Source organism: Somniosus microcephalus, chromosome 31 (genome assembly GCF_052327205.1).
Source record: "Somniosus microcephalus isolate GS21.2 chromosome 31, FLI_Smic_1.0, whole genome shotgun sequence".
Classification (NCBI taxonomy): Eukaryota; Metazoa; Chordata; class Chondrichthyes; order Squaliformes; family Somniosidae; genus Somniosus; species Somniosus microcephalus.
In genome coordinates this window covers 10,581,908-10,602,056 of record NC_141017.1, presented here as the reverse complement: position 1 = coordinate 10,602,056, position 20,149 = coordinate 10,581,908, and the positions used below count along the sequence as shown (strand labels likewise).

At 51.4% G+C, this 20,149-nt stretch overlaps 1 protein-coding gene across 1 annotated transcript in view; it reads right to left on the bottom strand.

Moving 5' to 3' along the window:
• Window positions 1-4,223: 4,223 nt before the first annotated feature.
• LOC147097574 (CD209 antigen-like protein C) overlaps window positions 4,224-20,149 on the bottom strand; it is a 73,916-nt gene continuing 57,990 nt past the window's right edge. Inside the window, exon 7 of the mRNA XM_085971521.1 lies at window positions 4,224-7,170. Coding sequence (XP_085827647.1) covers window positions 7,038-7,170 — 133 coding nt within the window. The 3' untranslated portion in view covers window positions 4,224-7,037. The remainder of the gene's footprint in view (window positions 7,171-20,149) is intronic.

Here is a 20,149-nt window from a genome sequence, read left to right as displayed (position 1 = left end):
ATTCTCCTTTATCCGAAACTCGGCTGGTCCCGAGGTTTTCGGATAAAGGATAGTCTACCTGTACTCCCAAAGTGCATCACCTCACACTTTTCAGGGTTAAATTCCATTTGCCACTGTTCTGCCTATCTGACCAACCCGTCTATATCGCCCTGTAGCCTAAGGCTTCCCTGCTCGCTATTTACCACTCCACCAATTTTCGTGTCATCTGGGAACTTACTGATCATACCTCCTACATTCATATCTAAATCATTAATGTACGCTACAAGCAGCAAAGGACCCAGCACCGATCCCTGTGGTACACCACTGGACACAGGCTTCCAGTCACAAAAACAACTTTCGACCATCACCCTCTGCCTCCTGCCACTAAGCCAATTTTGGATCCAATGTGCCAAATTACCCTGGATCCCATGGGCACTTACCTTCTTGACCAGTCTCCCATGCGGGACTTTGTCAAGAGCCTTACTGAAGTCCATGTAGACTACATCAACTGCACTACCCTCATCCACACACCTAGTCAACCCTCGAAAAATTCAATCAAATTATTAGACATGATCTCCCCCTGACAAAGCCATGCTGACTATCCTTGATTAATCCTTGCTTCTCCAAGTGGAGATTAATTCTGTCCCTCAGAATTTTTTCCAATAATTTCCCTACCACTGATGTTAGGCTCACTGGCCTGTAATTCCCTGGTTTATCCCTACTACCCTTCTTGAGGTTAGCTGTCCTCCAGTCCTCTGGCACCTTCCCTGTGGCCAGAGAGGTTCTGAAAATTTGTGTCAGAGCCCCTGCAATCTCCTCCCTTGCCTCACACAGCAGCCTGGGATACATCTCGTCTGGGCCTGGGGATTTGTCTACTTTTAAGCCCGCTAAAACCTCCTCCCTCCCTGGTTCAGTGGCAGGAAGCAAAGGGTAATGGTCAGCGGGTGGTTTTGTGACTGGAAGGCTGTTTCCAGTGGAGTTCTGCACGGCTCAGTACTAGATCCATTGCTTTTCGTGGTACACATCAATGATTTTAGACTTCAATGTAAGGGGCATGATTAAAAGTTTGCAGATGATACAAAAATTGGCTGTGTGTTTGATAGTGAGGAAGAAAGCTGCAGGCGGCAGGAAGATATCAATGGACTGGTCAGGTGGGCAGAAAAGTGGCAAATGGAGATCAATCCGGAGAAGTGTGAGGTAATGCATTTGGGGAGGGCTAACAAGGCAAGGGAATGCACAATAAATGGTAGGATACTGAGAAATTTAGAGGAACAGAGGGGCCTTGGCTATGGACCAAATGCTGGAAAATGGGATTAGACTGGACAGGGATTGATGGTCAGCGCAGACACGATGGGCCGAAGGGCCTCTATCTGTGCTGTATACCTCTATGACTTTATGCACGTCCACAGGACCCTGAAGGTAGCCAGACAGGTAGGTAAGGTGGTTCAGAAGGCATACAGGATACTTTCCTTTAATATCCGAGCATAGAATATAAGAGCAGGGAGGTTATGCTCGAACTGTATAAAACACTAGTTAGGCCACAGCTAGAGTGCTGTGTACAGTTCTGGCCAGCACATTATATGAAGGATGTGATTGCACTAGAGAGAGTACAGAGGAGATTTACGAGGATGTTGCCAGGACTGGAGAATTTTAGCTATGAGGAAAGATTGGATAGGCTGGGGTTGTTTTCTTTGGAACAGAGGAGACTGAGGGGAGACTTGACTGAGGTGTATAAAATTATGAGGGGCCTAGATAGAGTGGATAGGAAGGATCTATTTCCCTTAGCAGAGAGGTCAGTAACCAGGCGGCATAGATTTAAAGTAATTGGTAGAAGAATTAGAGGCGGGTTGAGGAGGGCTTTTTTCACCCAGTGGGTGGTTGGAATCTGGAACTCACTGCCTGAAAGGGTGGTAGAGGCAGGAACCCTCACAACATTCAAGAAGCATTTAGATGAGCACTTGAAACGCCATAGCATACAAGGCTATGGACCAAGTGCTGGAAAATGAGATTAGAATAGAGAGGGCTTGATGGCTGGCACGGACCCAATGGGCCGAAGGGCCTCTTTCTGTGCTGTTAAACTCTATGACTCTATATTCTACAGGGCTACGGACCAAGAGCTGGAAAGTGGGATTAGGCTGGATAGCTCGTTTTCAGCTGGGACAGAAACGATGGGCCGAATGGCTTCCTTCTGTGTCGTAAGTTTCTGCGATTCGATTAACACGTCATTCCCACTGGATGGTTTTAGAATTCCCAATAAAGCATTGACGGCAGGTGGCAACGGGATGTTAACAGATGAGGAAGAGCTGCGTGAGCTTGGGGTGGAAGGGGCGAAGCAGTGGAACTGGCTGGATGGGTCAAAGAGACTGTGATTTGAGGTAATGGGTGGCATGTGTGAACCGAGGATGATCGTTGAAATGGGTGTGTTAGACATGTCCATTTTATGATATCACAAAAATCATGATGGCCAAGGGAGGCCATTCAGCCCATCTACCTCTTCCAATGAAACCTATGACCTCGCCCCTATCGCACTATTTAACTGCAGAGTTCCTGCCTCCTCTTCCCTACCCAGAGGCCACTGTGTGTTGTTCACTCTGTGTGTGAAGGGCTTTCTGTTGTCAGTCCTGAACCTGCCATTTCCCAGTTTGTACCCGTGTCTCCTTGTCCTGCTCTCTTGGGTTAATGTGAAATAAGGCTCCAGATTAACCCTTTCTATCCCACGAGGCATCATATACACCTGGTGCCTTCCTCATTTCCCCCCTAAAGTGTGAGGCCCCGAATTGAACACGATACTCCAGTTGGGGTCTAACCAGTGATTTATAAAGGTTCACCATAACATCCTTGCTTTTGTACGCTATGCCTCTATGCTCCCGGGCACACGTCTCCCTGTAAGACAGCATGCTCACTGCCACAGACTGAAGTCGATGCACAAGAGGCTGTGGAGAAAGTGCACAGAGGTTCCTTTATACAGGGTGATTCAAGGTGCTTTAGAGAATGCACACTGAAAAAATCTCCTTAAAAACTGTATTATGCAAAATATTCTGGTCTGATTTTGATTGCTAAACATGTGAAGAGATTGTAGTTTTTGTTTTACTATTTTGCAATGTTTCAGTAAATCACAGCTCAATCCATCAGTGGGAGTACTGTGACAATGATATACTCTTTGGGACAACCTCCCTGAAAGGGTATGGCCACCTGTTGATGATCCCTTTAAATAACTTCCCTGGATCCGGTTTCCTCGTGCTTCATGCCAGCTCTCCCTGCCACTGTTTACTGCAGGCTCTAAAGTAGGTGGCGACAATCAATTTTGCAGATCGGGTGGTCAGTGAGTATTGCACATTCACTGACGTCACAATCCACCTGACGTTGAGGCTCCCGGCGATAACTGTTAACAGGGGGGGAGGGGGCAGGATTTGACATGCGGCGTTGGATTCGCCTCGCCCCAGCGATAATGAGCTAGTGCCCCATTAGTGCCATCTGCTGGCGCTAATGGGAGGTGCTGAGGTGCCGAATTTTTCCCCCAGAGACTTGGAAATGTTGAACGTCTGAATCAGACTGTGGTTAGCGTACAGTAAATTGAAGGATTCTACACTGCCAGTGAGGAGACAGTGCTACAGTGTTGTACCCCTTTCACCTTGCTTCACTACGATTGCGGGATCACTGAATTTACAATTATATCTATATTGCGTTACCATTCACCTTATATCCTTTCTTTTTTGTTTAAATTAATTATTGTCCTTCAAAAGTATTTTACAATTACATCAAATTCCTTTGCTGCGCATGACCTAATCTGTGCTGAAATATCCCATACTATCCACTCCTAACTCAACCTACAAATAAACGTTTAAAATAACCACTAAATCAGAAAGTCAGTGAACTGTGGGGATTCTTGCAACCATAAAATAGGCTCGTGCGCTTGTAGTGTTACCAGATTTAAAGCATTCCTATGATGCACCTTAAAAGAAACATAATCACAAAAGCGGCCAGCAAGTGATTTCTGTTCTGATTCAATCTCACTTGAGATCATTTTTCTCATACCCAATTCAAAATCTATTTCCCCAGTGAGCGCTTACTCCCTCTGGACTGAAACATGACCTACTGCACAAATTATTCTGGTGCTGCAGGCCTCAGGGTGAACAACAAACCCCTTGTACCATTAAGATAGACATTAGGAATAATAAGAATCTCACTGTCCCTTCCTGATCTCTCTGACTGCTGATAAACAACACACTGATTGACTATGAGACTCAGAAATAAAAATCACATTTATTAAGAATTAAGGTTGCCAGAAACAAGATTAGAGCAAGCAGCAGATTTCACTAGATTATAATACCTAATGTACTGGAAAACAATCTTGCAGTTACAGACCTATCAATCTAATGAGGTGGCCCTGCTACCAGATAGTCTCCCAGAAACCAGGCGAGCAGCTCACACACCTTCAAGGCAAAGACAAACTGCGAGAGTCTTACTGCAGGATTCCTGATGAGATGATTGTAAATGCCACAGGCAGGACGAGTGATGCGTTGCCCAGTGCTCAATATTGAATATTTCTATAATGAGGTTGGACTTTGTGTCTTCAACCCACATAAACAGAGGTCTGACAGCTCCCTTGGACTTAGCATTTACATACATAGAGACATGGATCTGCTCAAATCTCTACCTCACTGCCTCAATGGGCAGGTGTGTCTCACCAGCCACTGCTGAGAATCATTGTAGATTCGCAAGTTCTGGAATTGGACAGATCGTTAACCTGTCACAAGGGATCAGATTTCATTTTGTTTTGTTTTGGGGAAGTGTGAAATTATCCACTTTGGTAGGAAGAATGGAAAAGCAGAATACTTTTTATAAGGTAAGAGACTAGTAAATGTTGGCATTCAGAGGGATTTGGGGGTCCTTGTACACAAATCACAGAAAGTTAACATGTAGGTACAGCAACAATTGGGAAGTTGAATGATATGTTAGCCTTTATTGCAAGGGGGTTGCATGATAAGAGTAAGGAAGTCTTGCTGCAATTATATAGGGCTTTGGTGAGACCACCCCTGGAGTACTGTGTACAGGTTTGGTCTCATTACCTAAGCAAGGATATACTCACCTTAGAGGTGGTGCAACGAAGGTTCACTACTCTGATTCCTGGGATGAGAGGCTTGTCCAATGAGGAGAGGTTGAATAGATTGGGTCTATATTCTCTGGTGTTTAGAAGAATGAGGGGTGATCTCATGGAAACGTATAAGATTCTGAGGGGGGTTGATAGGGTAGATCCTGAGAGGCTGTTTCCCCTGGCTGGGGAGTCTAGAAAAGGGAGCATAGACTCAGGATAAGGAGTCGGCCATTTAGGACTGAGATGAGGAGAAATTTCTTCACTCAGAGGGTTGTGAATCTTTGGAATTCTCCACCCCAGAGGGCTGTGGATGTCCAGTCGATGAGTAGATTCAAGACTGAGATCGATAGATGTTTGGGCACTAAGGGAATCAAGGGATATGGGGATAGTGTGGGGAGATGGAGTTGAGGTAGAAGTTCAGCCATGATCTTTTTGAATGGCGGAGAAGCTCGATGGGCCGTATGGCCGACTCCTGCTCCTATTTCTTATGTCCTTATGTTTACAGCATTGCCGTGTGTCTGAGGGTTAAGGGTTCAAATTGGACCAGCCAGATCCTTTATTATGGTCGGAGCCCATTAGCTGCAAAGAGAGGACTGAGAAATTGGCCAAAAATGGGGAAGCGGTTGGTTTGTGTGCTGGTCTCGGTGCCCTGTGGCTCGATCAGAATTGGAACTCTGGCCTTACTCGCTCTAAAACGGTGAGCTGGGGACATTAGTCGGGTATCCCGATACATCTCGCCAGTCGCAGCCTGACCAATCGCGAGAGCCTTCGACACGCAGCCAGCCCTGGGTAGGGGGGTGTGGTGGAGGGGGAGGAGGAAGGGCAGGTGGAGGTGGGGCGTGGAGGGTGGAGGGGGAGCTGGGAGGGGGAGATGGGGCGGAAGTGGGGAGGAGGTGGAGGGGGAGCTGGGGCAGAGGGGGAGCTATGAGGGGGAGGTGGGACAGAAGTGGGGTCGGGGTGGAGGGGGAGGGGAAGTTGGGGGTGTGGAAGGTGGGGGTGGAGGATGAGGTAGGAACGGACGTAGAGTGGAAGGGAGTGAAAGTTGTGGGGCAGAGGGGGAGCAGGGAGGGACAGAGGGACGAAGGGGAGGTGTGGGGGCAGACTCGGAGGGGGATGGAGCTGGGCTGGCAGCTCGCCTGTCTAGGATCAGATTTCATGGAATCATACAATCATAGAATGATACAGCACAGGAGGCTGTTTGGCCTATCGTGTCTGTGCTGGCTCTTTGGTAGAGCTGTCCAATTAATCCCATTCCCCATAGCCCTGTAAATTTTTTCCCTTGAAGTATTTATCCAATTCGCTTTAGAACGTTACTATTGAATCTGCTTCCGCAACCCTTTCAGGCAGTGCTGTCCAGATCACAACAACTCGCTGCGTAAAAAAATGTCTCCTCATGTCGCCTCTGGTTCTTTTGCCAGGGAGGCGGCATGGAGTGATTGAGTGATTTAATTTGAGTGAAGTCAGGGCCATTGGCTTTTCTATCTACACTCTGAGTGCTGCAGAGAGCAGGAACTGTTGAAAACCCACGACGTCCCTCACAGGAGGAGGAGGCATTGCACGGTTTCCAAGTGGCACTGTGAGTTTGAGATTCCCGGAGCAGCTTTGCTCCAATGGGCCTGAGCTGGAGGGATGTGAGGAAGCAGAACACGCTGGTGTACAAACACTGCACTGGCACTTTTCAACATTCCGCAAAACTGGATCTGGTTCACCACAGTACAGGACAATAGGGACATTCTACCACGTGGGTCTTCGCATTGCTGGACTAAGATAAAGGGGTAAAACTGAGTGTGTCCAGTGGGCTTTGGGACAGTTCCAATCAGGAGAGGAGGGAGGGATAGCCCTGGCCACACACCCACCATACCGACACCAGCTCAGGGCTGCTTGCCCATTGTACATGTACTGAACATTTAAAAATAGATTCACTTTCCACTTAGCACTGACTGTAACGATAAGCAAAATAGCATTATGGTGATTTTTCGCAGATGGAGGAATGTCTGGAACTGCACGGCCAATCATGCCATGCTCCAGTTTCAGAGGCCACGACACAGTCTTCATCTTCACCTTCGCTACTATGGGGCTGTCCACTCGCCCAAAACCTGAATGAGAAAAGAGATGAATAGAACACAATGAATGGACTGTTGGGCACTAAGTTTCATGCAAGGACCCTTTCTAATGTACACACTGCCACAAGAGTTTCCACAATAAACCGATGGTTCAACATTTAACAGAGTCATTGTAACCTCTATAACAGTACGATCATGATTCAACACATGGCCAGGGAATTTGCTGTGTCTAACAGCTGGTACAAACATCCATTTATTAAGTTGCTGCCATTTTGTGCACTGCACTAATGTAAGGTGACTTCTTCTTTCCTCTCACAGATGAAGTTCTACTGACGGCCAAATGGTGGACAGATTAACACACAGAGCCAAGCTTCTTAATCAACAATTAACGGTTCATTCTGAATTACTCAGGCTAGGCTTCATTCCCACACTGCAGGAATGATGTTTGTTCAAGTGTGGAAGCAATGGGAAAAGGCAGAAAGTGACCTCAAATAGCCAGGCACAGCATGAGGGCCAGCCTATTTCACTAACCTGTCTCTCTAAGTCTTTCTCTGTCCTCCTCGCTGTTTGCAAAACCTGCTACTTTAGTGTGGTCAGAAACTTTTAAGATTGTTCTCCCTGTACCCAAGTTAAAATGTAAACATGGCTTTGGGTCTTATTGACGTAACTCAGCCCGATACCAACGCATTCATGAGGCTCTGCCCGAGTCACGTAGGCACCTCAGTTGCTTATTAAACCAGCAATGGGAAGATGGTGGTGGGGCAGAAAACCAGAGGCAAATCTCCCGCTTTGATTTTAACTCCCGCACCGTCCAGTATCCGCTGGGCGGAGCGAGTTAAGATCCTCCTTAGATCAACAATGATAAATATTTAAACAGGAGATGGAAATGATACAAAGCAAGTATATTCCAGGAAGAGAAGAGGGAAGCTGAAATGTTATTGAAAATAGACAAGACTACTTGCTGACTCAACATGTTAATGAAGTAACCAGGAACAATCATGTATTAGACCTAGCGTTCAGTAGTGAGCTTGATCTCGTATTGGATCTCCATGTGGGGGAACAGCTGGGCAAAAGTGACCACAACATTATACAGTTTCAATTGGCTGGTAGAACTCAAGGTACTGAGAATCAACAACTCGTAAGCGATTTCAGAAGAGCAACTTTCACTAAATGGCAGATGATTTGGAACGTGTTAATTGGCTAACCCTACTGGGCGGTGATGAGACCGATGTAGAATGCAAATAGAAAGTTTTTAAGAACAAGATTAAAAACTATGGAAGACAAAAATGTACCCAAGGTCAATAGAAGGGAATGTGGTAAGGAAAAGCCAAGGTGGCTGACTGGTCATGTACAAAGACAAATAAGATGTACAAAAATGTTTCTATAAATTAAAGGCATCTAATACACAACTAAACAGAGTCGAGTATAAGGAAGAGCCAGAGATACAAAGGCTGCTATTAGATCAGCTGAAATGCCAAAGGGAAAAGGATCGCCGACATTTGTGGATGTAATGGGAAAAGCTTTTTCAGTTATGTGAAGACTCGCAGATCTGTCAAAGACTGTATTGGGCCATTGAAGGATGTTCAAGGACAGGTTACGAAGGACTCACTGGGCATGGCGTAAATATTAAATGAGAACTTTGCATCGGCCTTCTCTCTTGAAGACGATGCTGAACTACTCGAATTGAATGATTTTAATAATAAAACTAGTCATATTAAAATAGATGAACATAAGCCTAGAAATTCATTGACGCCACTTTTGGGGTGCTAAAGTGGGGCGTCCGCTAAAGTTTGCGGCCGCCGCCAAATCTATGCCACTTCTCCGATATTCATTAGCTTCGCACTACTAGTTCGGGCGAGCGCTAAAACTGCTGCTGGACACCTCTCTTTGGGCGCTAAGCCGGAGGTGGTGATCGATAGCGCCGAGGCCGGGCGCAGCGCAGTTGCGGCCATTTCGTGATTGACAGCAGAAACCCAGGCGCCGGCCAGCTCTTAAGGGGGAAGGGTCGACTGTGTCTGCTGCCATGCCCTGGATAGTGGAGCCCTCCAGCTAGGCCTGAACACTGCTGCTGGACCCAAATAGTGCCTGAAGACATGGAGAAGGCCCGTGAACGTGCGCAGCGCTTCTCAGAGCGTGATCTGAGTGTGCTGCTTGCTGCTGTGGAGAAGAGGCGCCATGTTTTGTACCCGGAAAATGGCAAGAAGGCGACGGTCCGCGTCTACAGGAGAGCCTGGAGGCATGTCGCCAGCAAGCTGTCAGCCAACAGCGACGTCCCCAGGACCGGTGCCCAATGCCGCAAAAAGTTAAATGACCTCACATGCATTGTCAGGGTGAGTACCCTTTCCAATGACCTCCTCATCCTTGCATGTGCACCTCACATTATGGGCAAAGGGACCTGAAAGCTCTAATGGCCAGCCTTCATCCAGCAGCTATGGGACAGGCATGAGCATCAATTGCACATTCTGCACTTAACACACTGGCCAAGCTATTCCACCATGAGAGGCAGTGCACACCAGATCATGGCGACACACTGGCCAGGCTATTCCACCATGGGAGGCAGTGCACACCAGATCATGGCGACACACTGGCCAGGCTATTCCACCATGGGAGGCAGTGCACACAAGATCACGGCGACACACTGTACTTAGAGGCCGTCCTTTCTCTTGCAGGCCAAGCTGGCGAATAATCGCAAAAGCCGGACTGCGACCGGGGGAGGCCGACCCCATATCCAGCCACTCACCGACCTGCAACATCGCGTGGAGCGCCTCATGGGTGGCCGGGTGATTGGGCCCGTTGCATGTGGAGATGCCGACCCTGTTCTGGGCAGCAATGGTAAGGACATCACCATTTGCACCTCTCTCGTCCCACTTGCGCATCAGATCTACATCCTTTGCCACTGTCCGACCAATGCGCTGAATGCCACCACTCATGCATCCCGCACTGACGCCCTCTCCTCACTCTAAAGCTACTCTTGTGCCTTCCTGCTTTCAGATGGTCAAGAGGTGGTCCCTCAACTTGCCAGTGACAGACCCTCCGAGGAGGAGCAGGAGGAGGAGCAAGAGGAAGGCGGCCCATCAGGGGAACCCTCAGCCGCGGCCACCCAGGCCAATGTAGGGGACACGTCGTCCCTGGAGGGCAGCGTGGTGGAAGTGTCGAAGGGTAGGGGAGCTCCTGGGACCTGCGTGCTGCAGAAAGGCGGGAGGGGGGTGGAAGCTCGGCGGCCTTCTCCCCAGAGGGGGGATGCGTCGGAGGGGAGTCCAATTGCTGGGCCCAGCGGCCTCCAGCAACGCAGGAAGGGTCGGCCAGCTCGGCGGCCTTCTCCCCAGAGGGAGAGTCTGGACTCCAGTCAGGAGATGCTCTTCGCCGAGGAGATGGAACGCCTCGAAGACTTGTCCGCAGACTCGGAGCGCTGGCACACGGAGCTCATGGCGGCAGTGGCACGGTTGCCTGAGTCCATCGATTCCCTCTCTCGGAGTGTGGCCGAGTTCAGGCCCTTAGAGGCCACCAGTCGGGCGGAATACCGGGCAGATCTGTCAGCGACTGGCCAGGTGATCAGTGGTGCCGTCCAGTCACTGGCTGCTCTGCTGCGGTCAGTGAACACATCAACACGGGCACTCACTGCTGCCACACTCGCTGTGTCAGCCAGGCATCGCCAGGGCACCCGGCGCGCTGCAGCAGCACAGCGGTCTGTCCCTCGGCAGATTGGTGCGCATGCTGCAGTGCAGGCCCGGGCGAGTGCCAGTGTCTCAGGCGACCAGCGAGCGCCTGCCATCCGCCAGCTTGCCGCCATTCCTCCAGCCGCCACTGCCACTCCCCCAGTGGAGCTGCCAGGAGCTGCTGCAGCGACTGATGCTGGCCAGCCACAGCTGCAGCAATCAACAGCCGCCCGCTCGACGGCCAGACCTCGAATAGGCCGACCCCCAAGGGCTTCTGCCGTCACGACATGTGCCCCTCAGGAGCCTGCCCCCAGCCTTGCAGCAGCCAATGGCCTTACTTTGAGGCGGAGCAGCAGGGCGGGCAGGGGCCAACCAAAGATGGCCAAGGCATCGCCCTAGCGGGCCAAATAGTCGAATGTGTGGCCATTTGTGTTTGTTTCTTGAGGCCGAGAATTGGATGTTTGTTTTTTGAAGGCCGATGATGTGATGTTTGTTTTTGACGAAGGCCGAGAATGACGGCCATTTTAGTTGCCCTATTTTGTTAATCCTCTCCAGGTTGTGGGAGCGAGTAATGTGTTTGAGTGTTTTTTGGGGGTTTCGTCTGTTTTTGGTTTTCATGTGGGAAGGGCCCAGAGTTTGTACAATAAAGCATTTTATTTATTCACATTGTCCATGTTTGATCTTTGAAGTGTTTGTTGCCTTAGCCGGCTGAGGGCTTGCGGAGCGTCTGCAATCATGTTCTATCATTGGCACAAGCCATTCCCTGACAGGGGGCCTAGAAGTGACGTTCAATAAGCCGTCGGCGGGCGGCCCTTGGACCTTGTGCGTCCCTCCTGGGCTGGTACTCCTCGTCCTCGTCGTCCTCATGCTCCTCCTGCTCCTCCTCCTGAGGTGGTGGTCCAACGTGAGGTGGCAGTGCCTGAGTCCTGCGGATAGCCAGGTTGTGCAGCATGCAGCAAACGACGACGAATTGGGAGACTCGATCCTGCGAATACTGGAGGGCTCCCCCGGAGCGATCGAGACAGCGGAACCGTTGCTTGAGCACGCCGATATTTTGTTCTATGAGGTTCCTCGTCGCTTGATGGCTCTCGTTGTATGCCTCTTCAGCAGGGGTCGTGGGCGCGCGGAGCGGGGTCATGAGCCAGGTACACAAAGGATAGCCTTTGTCCCCGATAAGCCATCCTCTTGGGGGAGGCTGTGCCTGGAACATGTCAGCCACAGTTGTCTGTCGCAGGATAAAGGCATCGTGGCTGCTGCCTGGAAAGCGGGCATTGACAGCTAGGATGCGCAGCCTGTGGTCACACACCAGCTGTACATTGAGGGAATGGTAGCCCTTCCGGTTGCGGTAATCCTCGGCATGCTCAAGAGGTGCCCGCAAAGCCACATGCGTGCAGTCAATGGCGCCCTGCACCATGGGGAAGCCCGCTATTCTTGCAAATCCCACTGCACGCTGCTGCTGCTTGTCCAGGGTCATGGGGAAGGAGATGAATTGATGTCTCCTTCTGAAAAGGGCTTCGGTCACCTGGCGGATGCAGCAATGCGCGGCGAACTGGGAGATGTTAGCAATGTCCCCAGTAGCGGATTGGAAGGAGCCGGAGGCATAGAAGTTGAGAGCCACCGTCACCTTCACTGCCACCGACAGAGACGTCCTGCGCATCAGCTGTGGCTGCAGATCTCTCTGAAGCAGCCGGCAGATGTCTGCAACCACCTCCCTTCGGAATCGCAGCCTCCTAACACACATCGCGGCAGACATGGTCAGATAGGAGGTCTGCTGGCGGTATACCCTGCGTGGGTAAGGCCTCAGTTGGCGACGCCTGTTGCCCCCTCTGCGTCTAGCCAGGGCTGCCACTCTCTCACGGCGTCTGTAAGCCCTTCTGGCATAAGGCTGAAATTCAGCGTTGCCACCCAATGCAGCCCCCATTATATGCTGGCAAACACTGAGCTCTGAATGAAGGCAAAGATAATTGGTAAGCTCTGGCCTGAGCCAAAAATACCTGTCCAAGTGTTGGTCCAAACCAGTAAACTCTCCTCCTTGGTCTCTGTCCAAAAAACCGTTGCACAAGAGTGAATGCTGCAAAATGGCTGGCCTTTATACTGCTGGGTAAGTGACCTTTAATTTGCGCTCCCCACGGCCCGGCTGGCCTGTGTACTGTTCCACTTCACAGTCGCTCGGGCCGCCCGGCGCACAATGGGCCGGCGCGAGTGAAGTTCCGGTTTGGGGCGCACAAAGGGCGTTGCACTATTAAATGACGTCATGATCTGCGCGCGCAGCAGGGCGCGCGCTAAGACTTTGCACCGGCGCTAAATGTGTCCTGAAGTTGGGGAGAGGCGCAGATCGCGCTGTGCCCGTGTGATAAGCGCCTAGCGTTCGAGATCTGCTCCTCCTAAGGCGCTAACGGCTGGCACGCCCAACTGAATTTCTAGGCCATAGTGTTTTAGGTAGAATTAAGAACTTGAACATAGATCGAGCAGCCAAGCAAGATAATATTCAGCCAAGGGTCGTCAGGGAGATGGGACACGTGCTGTGTGAGCCCGTAGCCTGTATTTTTAATAGCTCACTGCACTCTGGATGGTTCCTGTAGACTGGAAGGAGGCTAATATAGTCCCCATCTTTAAAAAAGTTGACAAGACGGACACAGGTAACTATCGGCCTGTTAGTTTAACATCAGCAATAGGAAAGATGCTTGAGGGAATGATTAGGGATGCAATATATGATTGCTTGGATAGAGAGGGTCATTTTAGGGTCACCCAACATGGTTTCATAAAAAGGAGGTCCTGTTTTACAAATCTGATTGTATTTTTTGAAGAAGTCATGAAGATGGTGGACGAGGGAAGCCCAGTAGACATTACCTACTTAGACTTCCAAAAAGGGTTTGATAAGGTACCATCCAAGAGGCTTCTCTACAAGATTGAAGCCTCTGGTATTAGTGGTAATATATTGAGCTGGATTGAGAACGGGATGGAAGGACGTAGGCAGAAAGTAGTTATAGATGGATCTGGATCTGTTTGTTCACCAGTGGTGTCCCACTGGGATCAGTATTGGAACCATTGCTCTTCACTTTTTATTAATGATCTGGATGTAGGTGGTGGGGCACGATCTGCAAATTTGCAGATGATCCCAAGATCTGTGCGTGTGTTCAGACTGTAGATTATGTTCGTCTGCTTCAGACGGTTCTTAATGTGTTGGGAGATTGGGCTCATGACTGGCAAATTATGTTTAATTTGGAAAAGTGCATTGTTATGCGTGTGGATGGGGCGAATGCTCAACATACATATACCCTTCAGGGAAATGCATTAAAGAAGGCGGAGAAAGAAAAAGATCTGGGCATTCTCGTGCATACAGCTCTAAATGTATATGAGCAGTGCCGTGAAGCGCTAGCTAGAGTGAATAGAGTGTTGGGGTGCATTCATACAACAACTGAGTATAAGATGAGGCCTACTATTTTGTCCTTGTGCAAGACCTTGACCAGGCCTCACAAGGAATCCAGTTTTGGCCTCCTCACATTGTGGGTGATATTGAGGCTTTGGAGAGGGTGCAGAGGAGGGCCTCTAGACTAATTCCCTGTATAAAGCATCTTAGTGATCAAGATAGGCTAAAAGATTTGGGACTCTACACTTTAGAGGAGTGAGACTTAGAGGTGGACTGATTGAGGTTTATAAGATGATGAAGGGAATAGATTGTGTTTCAGCTGACATTTGTGCCAATTAAACAGGTTTGGCAAGACCAGGAGTCACAATTTTAAGTTGTACAAGGCCAGATCTAGGTTAGATGTCAGGAGGTGGTTCATTTCCCAGAGAATAGGGGACCTCTGGGACAGGCTGCCAGCTCGTGCGTTGTTTGACGTTGATTCACTGAATTCCTTCAAGCGAGAGCTGGACCTGTTCCTGGGTGGAGCGGAGATCACCTCTTACAAGAGGTAGGTGCTGCTGGGAATTCAAGGCCAGTGATCTCCAGGATTAGTTTCGATCACCTACATGGGTAGGAGAGGAAATTCCAGATTTTTTCCCTCCAAATTGGCCTGGAGTTTATCGCCTCTCCCAGGAGATCACATGGGTTCGGGTGAGGTGGGGAGTGTATATATTGTGACACACAAGGTATCGCAATTGTGTGAGCCAGGCTGGATGGACCAGCAGGCCTTTACCTCTCCATCATTGCTCATATGTTCGTAAGTGTATCGAAAACTGGGGTCCAAACTATATAGGGCACAATTTCAAAGTTTGCAGATGGTCATCAATGACCTTCCCTCCAACATAAGTTCAGAAATGGGGATGTTCGCTAATGACTGCACAGTGTTCAGTGGCATTCACAACTCCTCAGATAATGAAGCAGTCCATGCCCACATGCAACAAGACCTGGACGACGTTTAGGCTTGGGCTGATAAGTGGTGGGTAACATTCGCACCATAGAAGTGCCAGGCAATGACTATCTCCAACAAGTAAGAGGCTAACCACTGCCCCTTGACATTCAGTGGCATTACCATCGCCGAATCCCCCACCATCAACATCCTTGGGGTCACTATTGTCCAGAAACTTAACTGGACCAGCCACATAAATACTGTGGCAACAAGAGCAGGTCAGAGGCTAGGTATTCTGTGGCGAGTGTCTCACTTCCTGACTCCCCAAAGCCTTTCTGCCATCTACAAGGCACAAAGGCCTAGAAATTCAGTTGGGCGCGGCAGCCGTTTGCGCCTTAGGAGGAGTAGATTTCGAGCGCTAGGCACTTAGTGGCCGGGCGCAGCGCGATCTGCGCCTTGCCCCAACTTCAGTACACATTTAGCGCTGGCGCAAAGTCTTAGCGCGCGCCCTGCTGCGCGCGCACATCATGACGTCATTTGCTAGTGCAACGCCTTTTGTGCGCCCCGAACTGGAACTTCACTCGTGCCGGCCCATTGTGCGCCGGGCGGCCCGAGCGACTGTGAAGTGGAACGGTACACAGCCCAGCCGGGCCGCGGGGAGCGCAAATTAAAGGGCACTTACCCAGCAGTATAAAGGCCAGCCATTTTGCAGCATTCACTCTTGTGCAACGGTTTTTTGGACAGAGACCAAGGAGGAGAGTTTACTGGTTTGGACCAACACTTGGACAGGTATTTTTGGCTCAGGCCAGAGCTTACCAATTATCTTTGCCTTCATTCAGAGCTCAGTGTTTGCCAGCATATAATGGGGGCTGCATTGGGTGGCAACACTGAATTTCAGCCTTATGCCAGAAGGGCTTACAGACGCCGTGAGAGAGTGGCAGCCCTGGCTAGATGCAGAGGGGGCAACAGGCGTCGCCAACTGAGGCCTTACCCACGCAGGGTATACCGCCAGCAGACCTCCTATCTGACCATGTCTGCCGCGATGTGTGTTAGGAGGCTGCGATTCCGAAGGGAGGTGGTTGCAGACATCTGCCGGCTGCTTCAGAGAGATCTGCAGCCACAGCTGATGCGCAGGACGTCTCTGTCGGTGGCAGTGAAGGTGACGGTGGCTCTCAACTTCTATGCCACCGGCTCCTTCCAATCCGCTACTGGGGACATCGCTAACATCTCCCAGTTCGCCGTGCATTGCTGCATCCGCCAGGTGACCGAAGCCCTTTTCAGAAGGAGACATCAATTCATCTCCTTCCCCATGACCCTGGACAAGCAGCAGCAGCATGCAGTGGGGTTTGCAAGAATAGCGGGCTTCCCCATGGTGTAGGGCGCCATTGACTGCACGCATGTGGCTTTGCGGGCACCTCTTGAGCATGCCGAGGATTACCGCAACTGGAAGGGCTACCATTCCCTCAATGTACAGCTGGTGTGTGACCACAGGCAGCGCATCCTAGCTGTCAATGCCCGCTTTCCAGGCAGCAGCCACGATGCCTTTATCCTGCGACAGACAACTGTGGCTGACATGTTCCAGGCACAGCCTCCCCCAAGAGGATGGCTTATCGGGGACAAAGGCTATCCTTTGTGTACCTGGCTCATGACCCCACTCCGCGCGCCCACGACCCCTGCTGAAGAGGCATACAACGAGAGCCATCAAGCGACGAGGAACCTCATAGAACAAACAATCGGCGTGCTCAAGCAACGGTTCCGCTGTCTCGATCGCTCCGGGGGAGCCCTCCAGTATTCGCAGGATCGAGTCTCCCAATTTGTCGTCGTTTGCTGCATGCTGCACAACCTGGCTATCCGCAGGACTCAGGCACTGCCACCTCACGTTGGACCACCACCTCAGGAGGAGGAGCAGGAGGAGCATGAGGACGACGAGGATGAGGAGTACCAGCCCAGGAGGGAGGCACAAGGTCCAAGGGCCGCCCGTCGGCGGCTTATTGAACGTCACTTCTAGGCCCCCTGTCAGGGAATGGCTTGTGCCAATGATAGAACATGATTGCAGCCGCTCCGCAAGCCCTCAGCCGGTTAAGGCAACAAACACTTCAAGGATCAAACATGGACAATGTGAATAAATAAAATGGTTTATTGCACAAACTCTGGGCCCTTCCCACATGAAAACCAAAAACAGACGAAACCCCCAAAAAACACTCAAACACATTACTCGCTCCCACAACCTGGAGAGGATTAACAAAATAGGGCAACTAAAATGGCCGTCATTCTCGGCCTTCGTCAAAAACAAACATCACATCATCGGCCTTCAAAAAACAAACATCCAATTCTCGGCCTCAAGAAACAAACACAAATGGCCACACATTCGACTATTTGGCCCGCTAGGGCGATGCCTTGGCCATCTTTGGGTGGCCCCTGCCCGCCCTGCTGCTCCGCCTCAAAGTAAGGCCATTGGCTGCTGCAAGGCTGGGGGCAGGCTCCTGAGGGGCACATGTCGTGACAGCAGATGCCCTTGGGGGTCGGCCTAGTCGAGGTCTGGCCGTCGAGCGGGCGGCTGTTGATTGCTGCAGCTGTGGCTGGCCAGCATCAGTCGCTGCAGCAGCTCCTGGCAGCTCCACTGGGGGACTGGCAGTAGCGGCTGGAGGAATGGCGGCAAGCTGGCGGATGGCAGGCGCTCGCTGGTCACCTGAGGCACTGGCACTCGCCCGGGCCAGCACTGCAGCATGCGCACCAATCTGCCGAGGGACAGACCGCTGTGCTGCTGCAGCGCGCCGGGTGCCCTGGCGATGCCTGGCTGACACAGCGAGTGTGGCAGCAGTGAGTGCCCGTGTTGACCTGTTCACTGACCGCATCAGAGCAGCCAGTGACTGGACGGCACCAATGATAACCTGGCCAGTCGCTGACAGAGCTGCCCCGAATTCCGCCCGACTCGCTGCCTGACCTGCCCGGTATTCCGCCCGACTGGTGGCCTCTGAGGGCCCGAACTCGGCCACACTGCAAGATAGGGAGTCGATGGACTCAGGCAACCGTGCCACTGCCGCCATGAGCTCCGTGTGCAGGCGCTTCGAGTCCGCGGACAAGTCTTCGAGGCATTCCATCTCCTCGGCGAAGAGCATCTCTTGACTGGAGGCCGGAATCTCCCTCTGGGGAGAAGGCCGCCGAGCTGGCCGACCCTTCCTGCGTTGCTGGAGGCCACTGGGCCCAGCAATTGGTCTCCCCTCCGACGCTTCCCCCCTCTGCGGAGAAGGCCACCGAGCTTCCACCCCCCTCCCACCTTTCTGCAGCCCGCAGGTCCCAGGAGCTCCCCTCCCCTTCGACACTTCCGCCACGCTGCCCTCCAGGGAAGACGTGTCCCCTACATTGGCCTGGCTGGCTGCGGCTGAGGGTTCCCCTGATGGGCCGCCTTCCTCTTGCTCCACCTCCTGCTCCTCTTCGGAGGGTCTGTCACTGGCAAGTTCAGGGACCTCCTCTTCACCATCTGAAAGCAGGAAGGCACAAGAGTAGCTTTAGAGTGAGGAGAGGGCGTCAGTGCGGGATGCATGAGTGGTGGCATTCAGCGCATTGGTCGGACAGTGGCAAAGGATGTAGATCTGATGCGCAAGTGGGACGAGAGAGGTGCAAAAGGTGATGTCCTTACCATTGCTGCCCAGGACAGGGTCGGCATCTCCACATGCAACGGGCCCAATCACCCGGCCACCCATGAGGCGCTCCACGCGATGTTGCAGGTCGGTGAGTGGCTGGATATGGGGTCGGCCTCCCCCGGTCACAGTCCGGCTCTTGCGATTATTCGCCAGCTTGGCCTGCAAGAGAAAGGACGGCCTCTAAGTACAGTGTGTCGCCCTGATCTTGTGTGCACTGCCTCCCATGGTGGAATATCCTGGCCAGTGTGTCGCCATGATCTGGTGTGCAATGCCTCCCATGGTGGAATAGCTTGGCCAGTGTGTTAAGTGCAGAATGTGCAATTGATGCTCATGCCTGTCCCATAGCTGCTGGATGAAGGCTGGCCATTAGAGCTTTCAGGTCCCTTTGCCCATAATGTGAGGTGCACATACAAGGATGAGGAGGTCACTGGAAAGGGTACTCACCCTGACAATGCGTGTGAGGTCATTTAACTTTTTGCGGCATTGGGCACCGCTCCTGGGGACGTCGCTGTTGGCTGACAGCTTGGTGGCGACATGCCTCCAGGCTCTCCTGTAGACGCGGACCGTCGCCTTCTTGCCATTGTCCGGGTACAAAACATGGCGCCTCTTCTCCACAGCAGCAATCAGCACACTCAGATCATGCTCTGAGAAGTGCTGCGCACGTTCACGGGCCTTCTCCATGTCTTCAGGCGCTATTTGGGTCCAGCAGCAGTGTTCAGGCCGAGCTGGAGGGCTCCACTATCCAGGGCGTGGCAGCAGACACAGTCGACCCTTCCCCCTTAAGAGCTGGCCGGCGCCAGGGTGTCTGCTGACAATCACGAGATGGCCGCACCTGCGCTGCGCCCGGCCTCGGCGCTATCGATCACCACCTCCGGCTTAGCGCCCAAAGAGTGGCGTCCAGCAGCAGTTTTAGCGCTCGCCCGAACTCCTAGGGCGAAGCTAATGAATATCGGCGAAGTGGCATCGATTTGGCGGCCGCCGCAAACTTTAGCGGACGCCCCACTTTAGCGCCCCAAAAGTGGCGTCAATGAATTTCTAGGCCAAGGTGTTTTATAAGTATATTAAGGGCAAGAGGATAACCAGGGAAAGAGTAAGGCCCATTAGGGACCAAAGTGGCAATCTGTGTGTAGAGCCGGAAGATGCGGGTGAGGTTTTAAATGAATATTTTGCATCTATGTTCACTAGAGAAGGACAATGTAGGCGTAGCCATCAGGTAGGGGGATTGTGATATACTTGAACAAATTAGTATTGAGATGGAGGAGGTACTAACGGTTTTAGCGGGTTTAAAGGGGATAAATCCCCAGGCCCTAATGAGATGTATCCCAGGCTGCTGTGTGAGGCAAGGGAGGAGATTGCAGGGGCTCTGACACAAATTTTCAGAACCTCTCTGGCCACAGGGAAGGTGCCAGAGGACTGG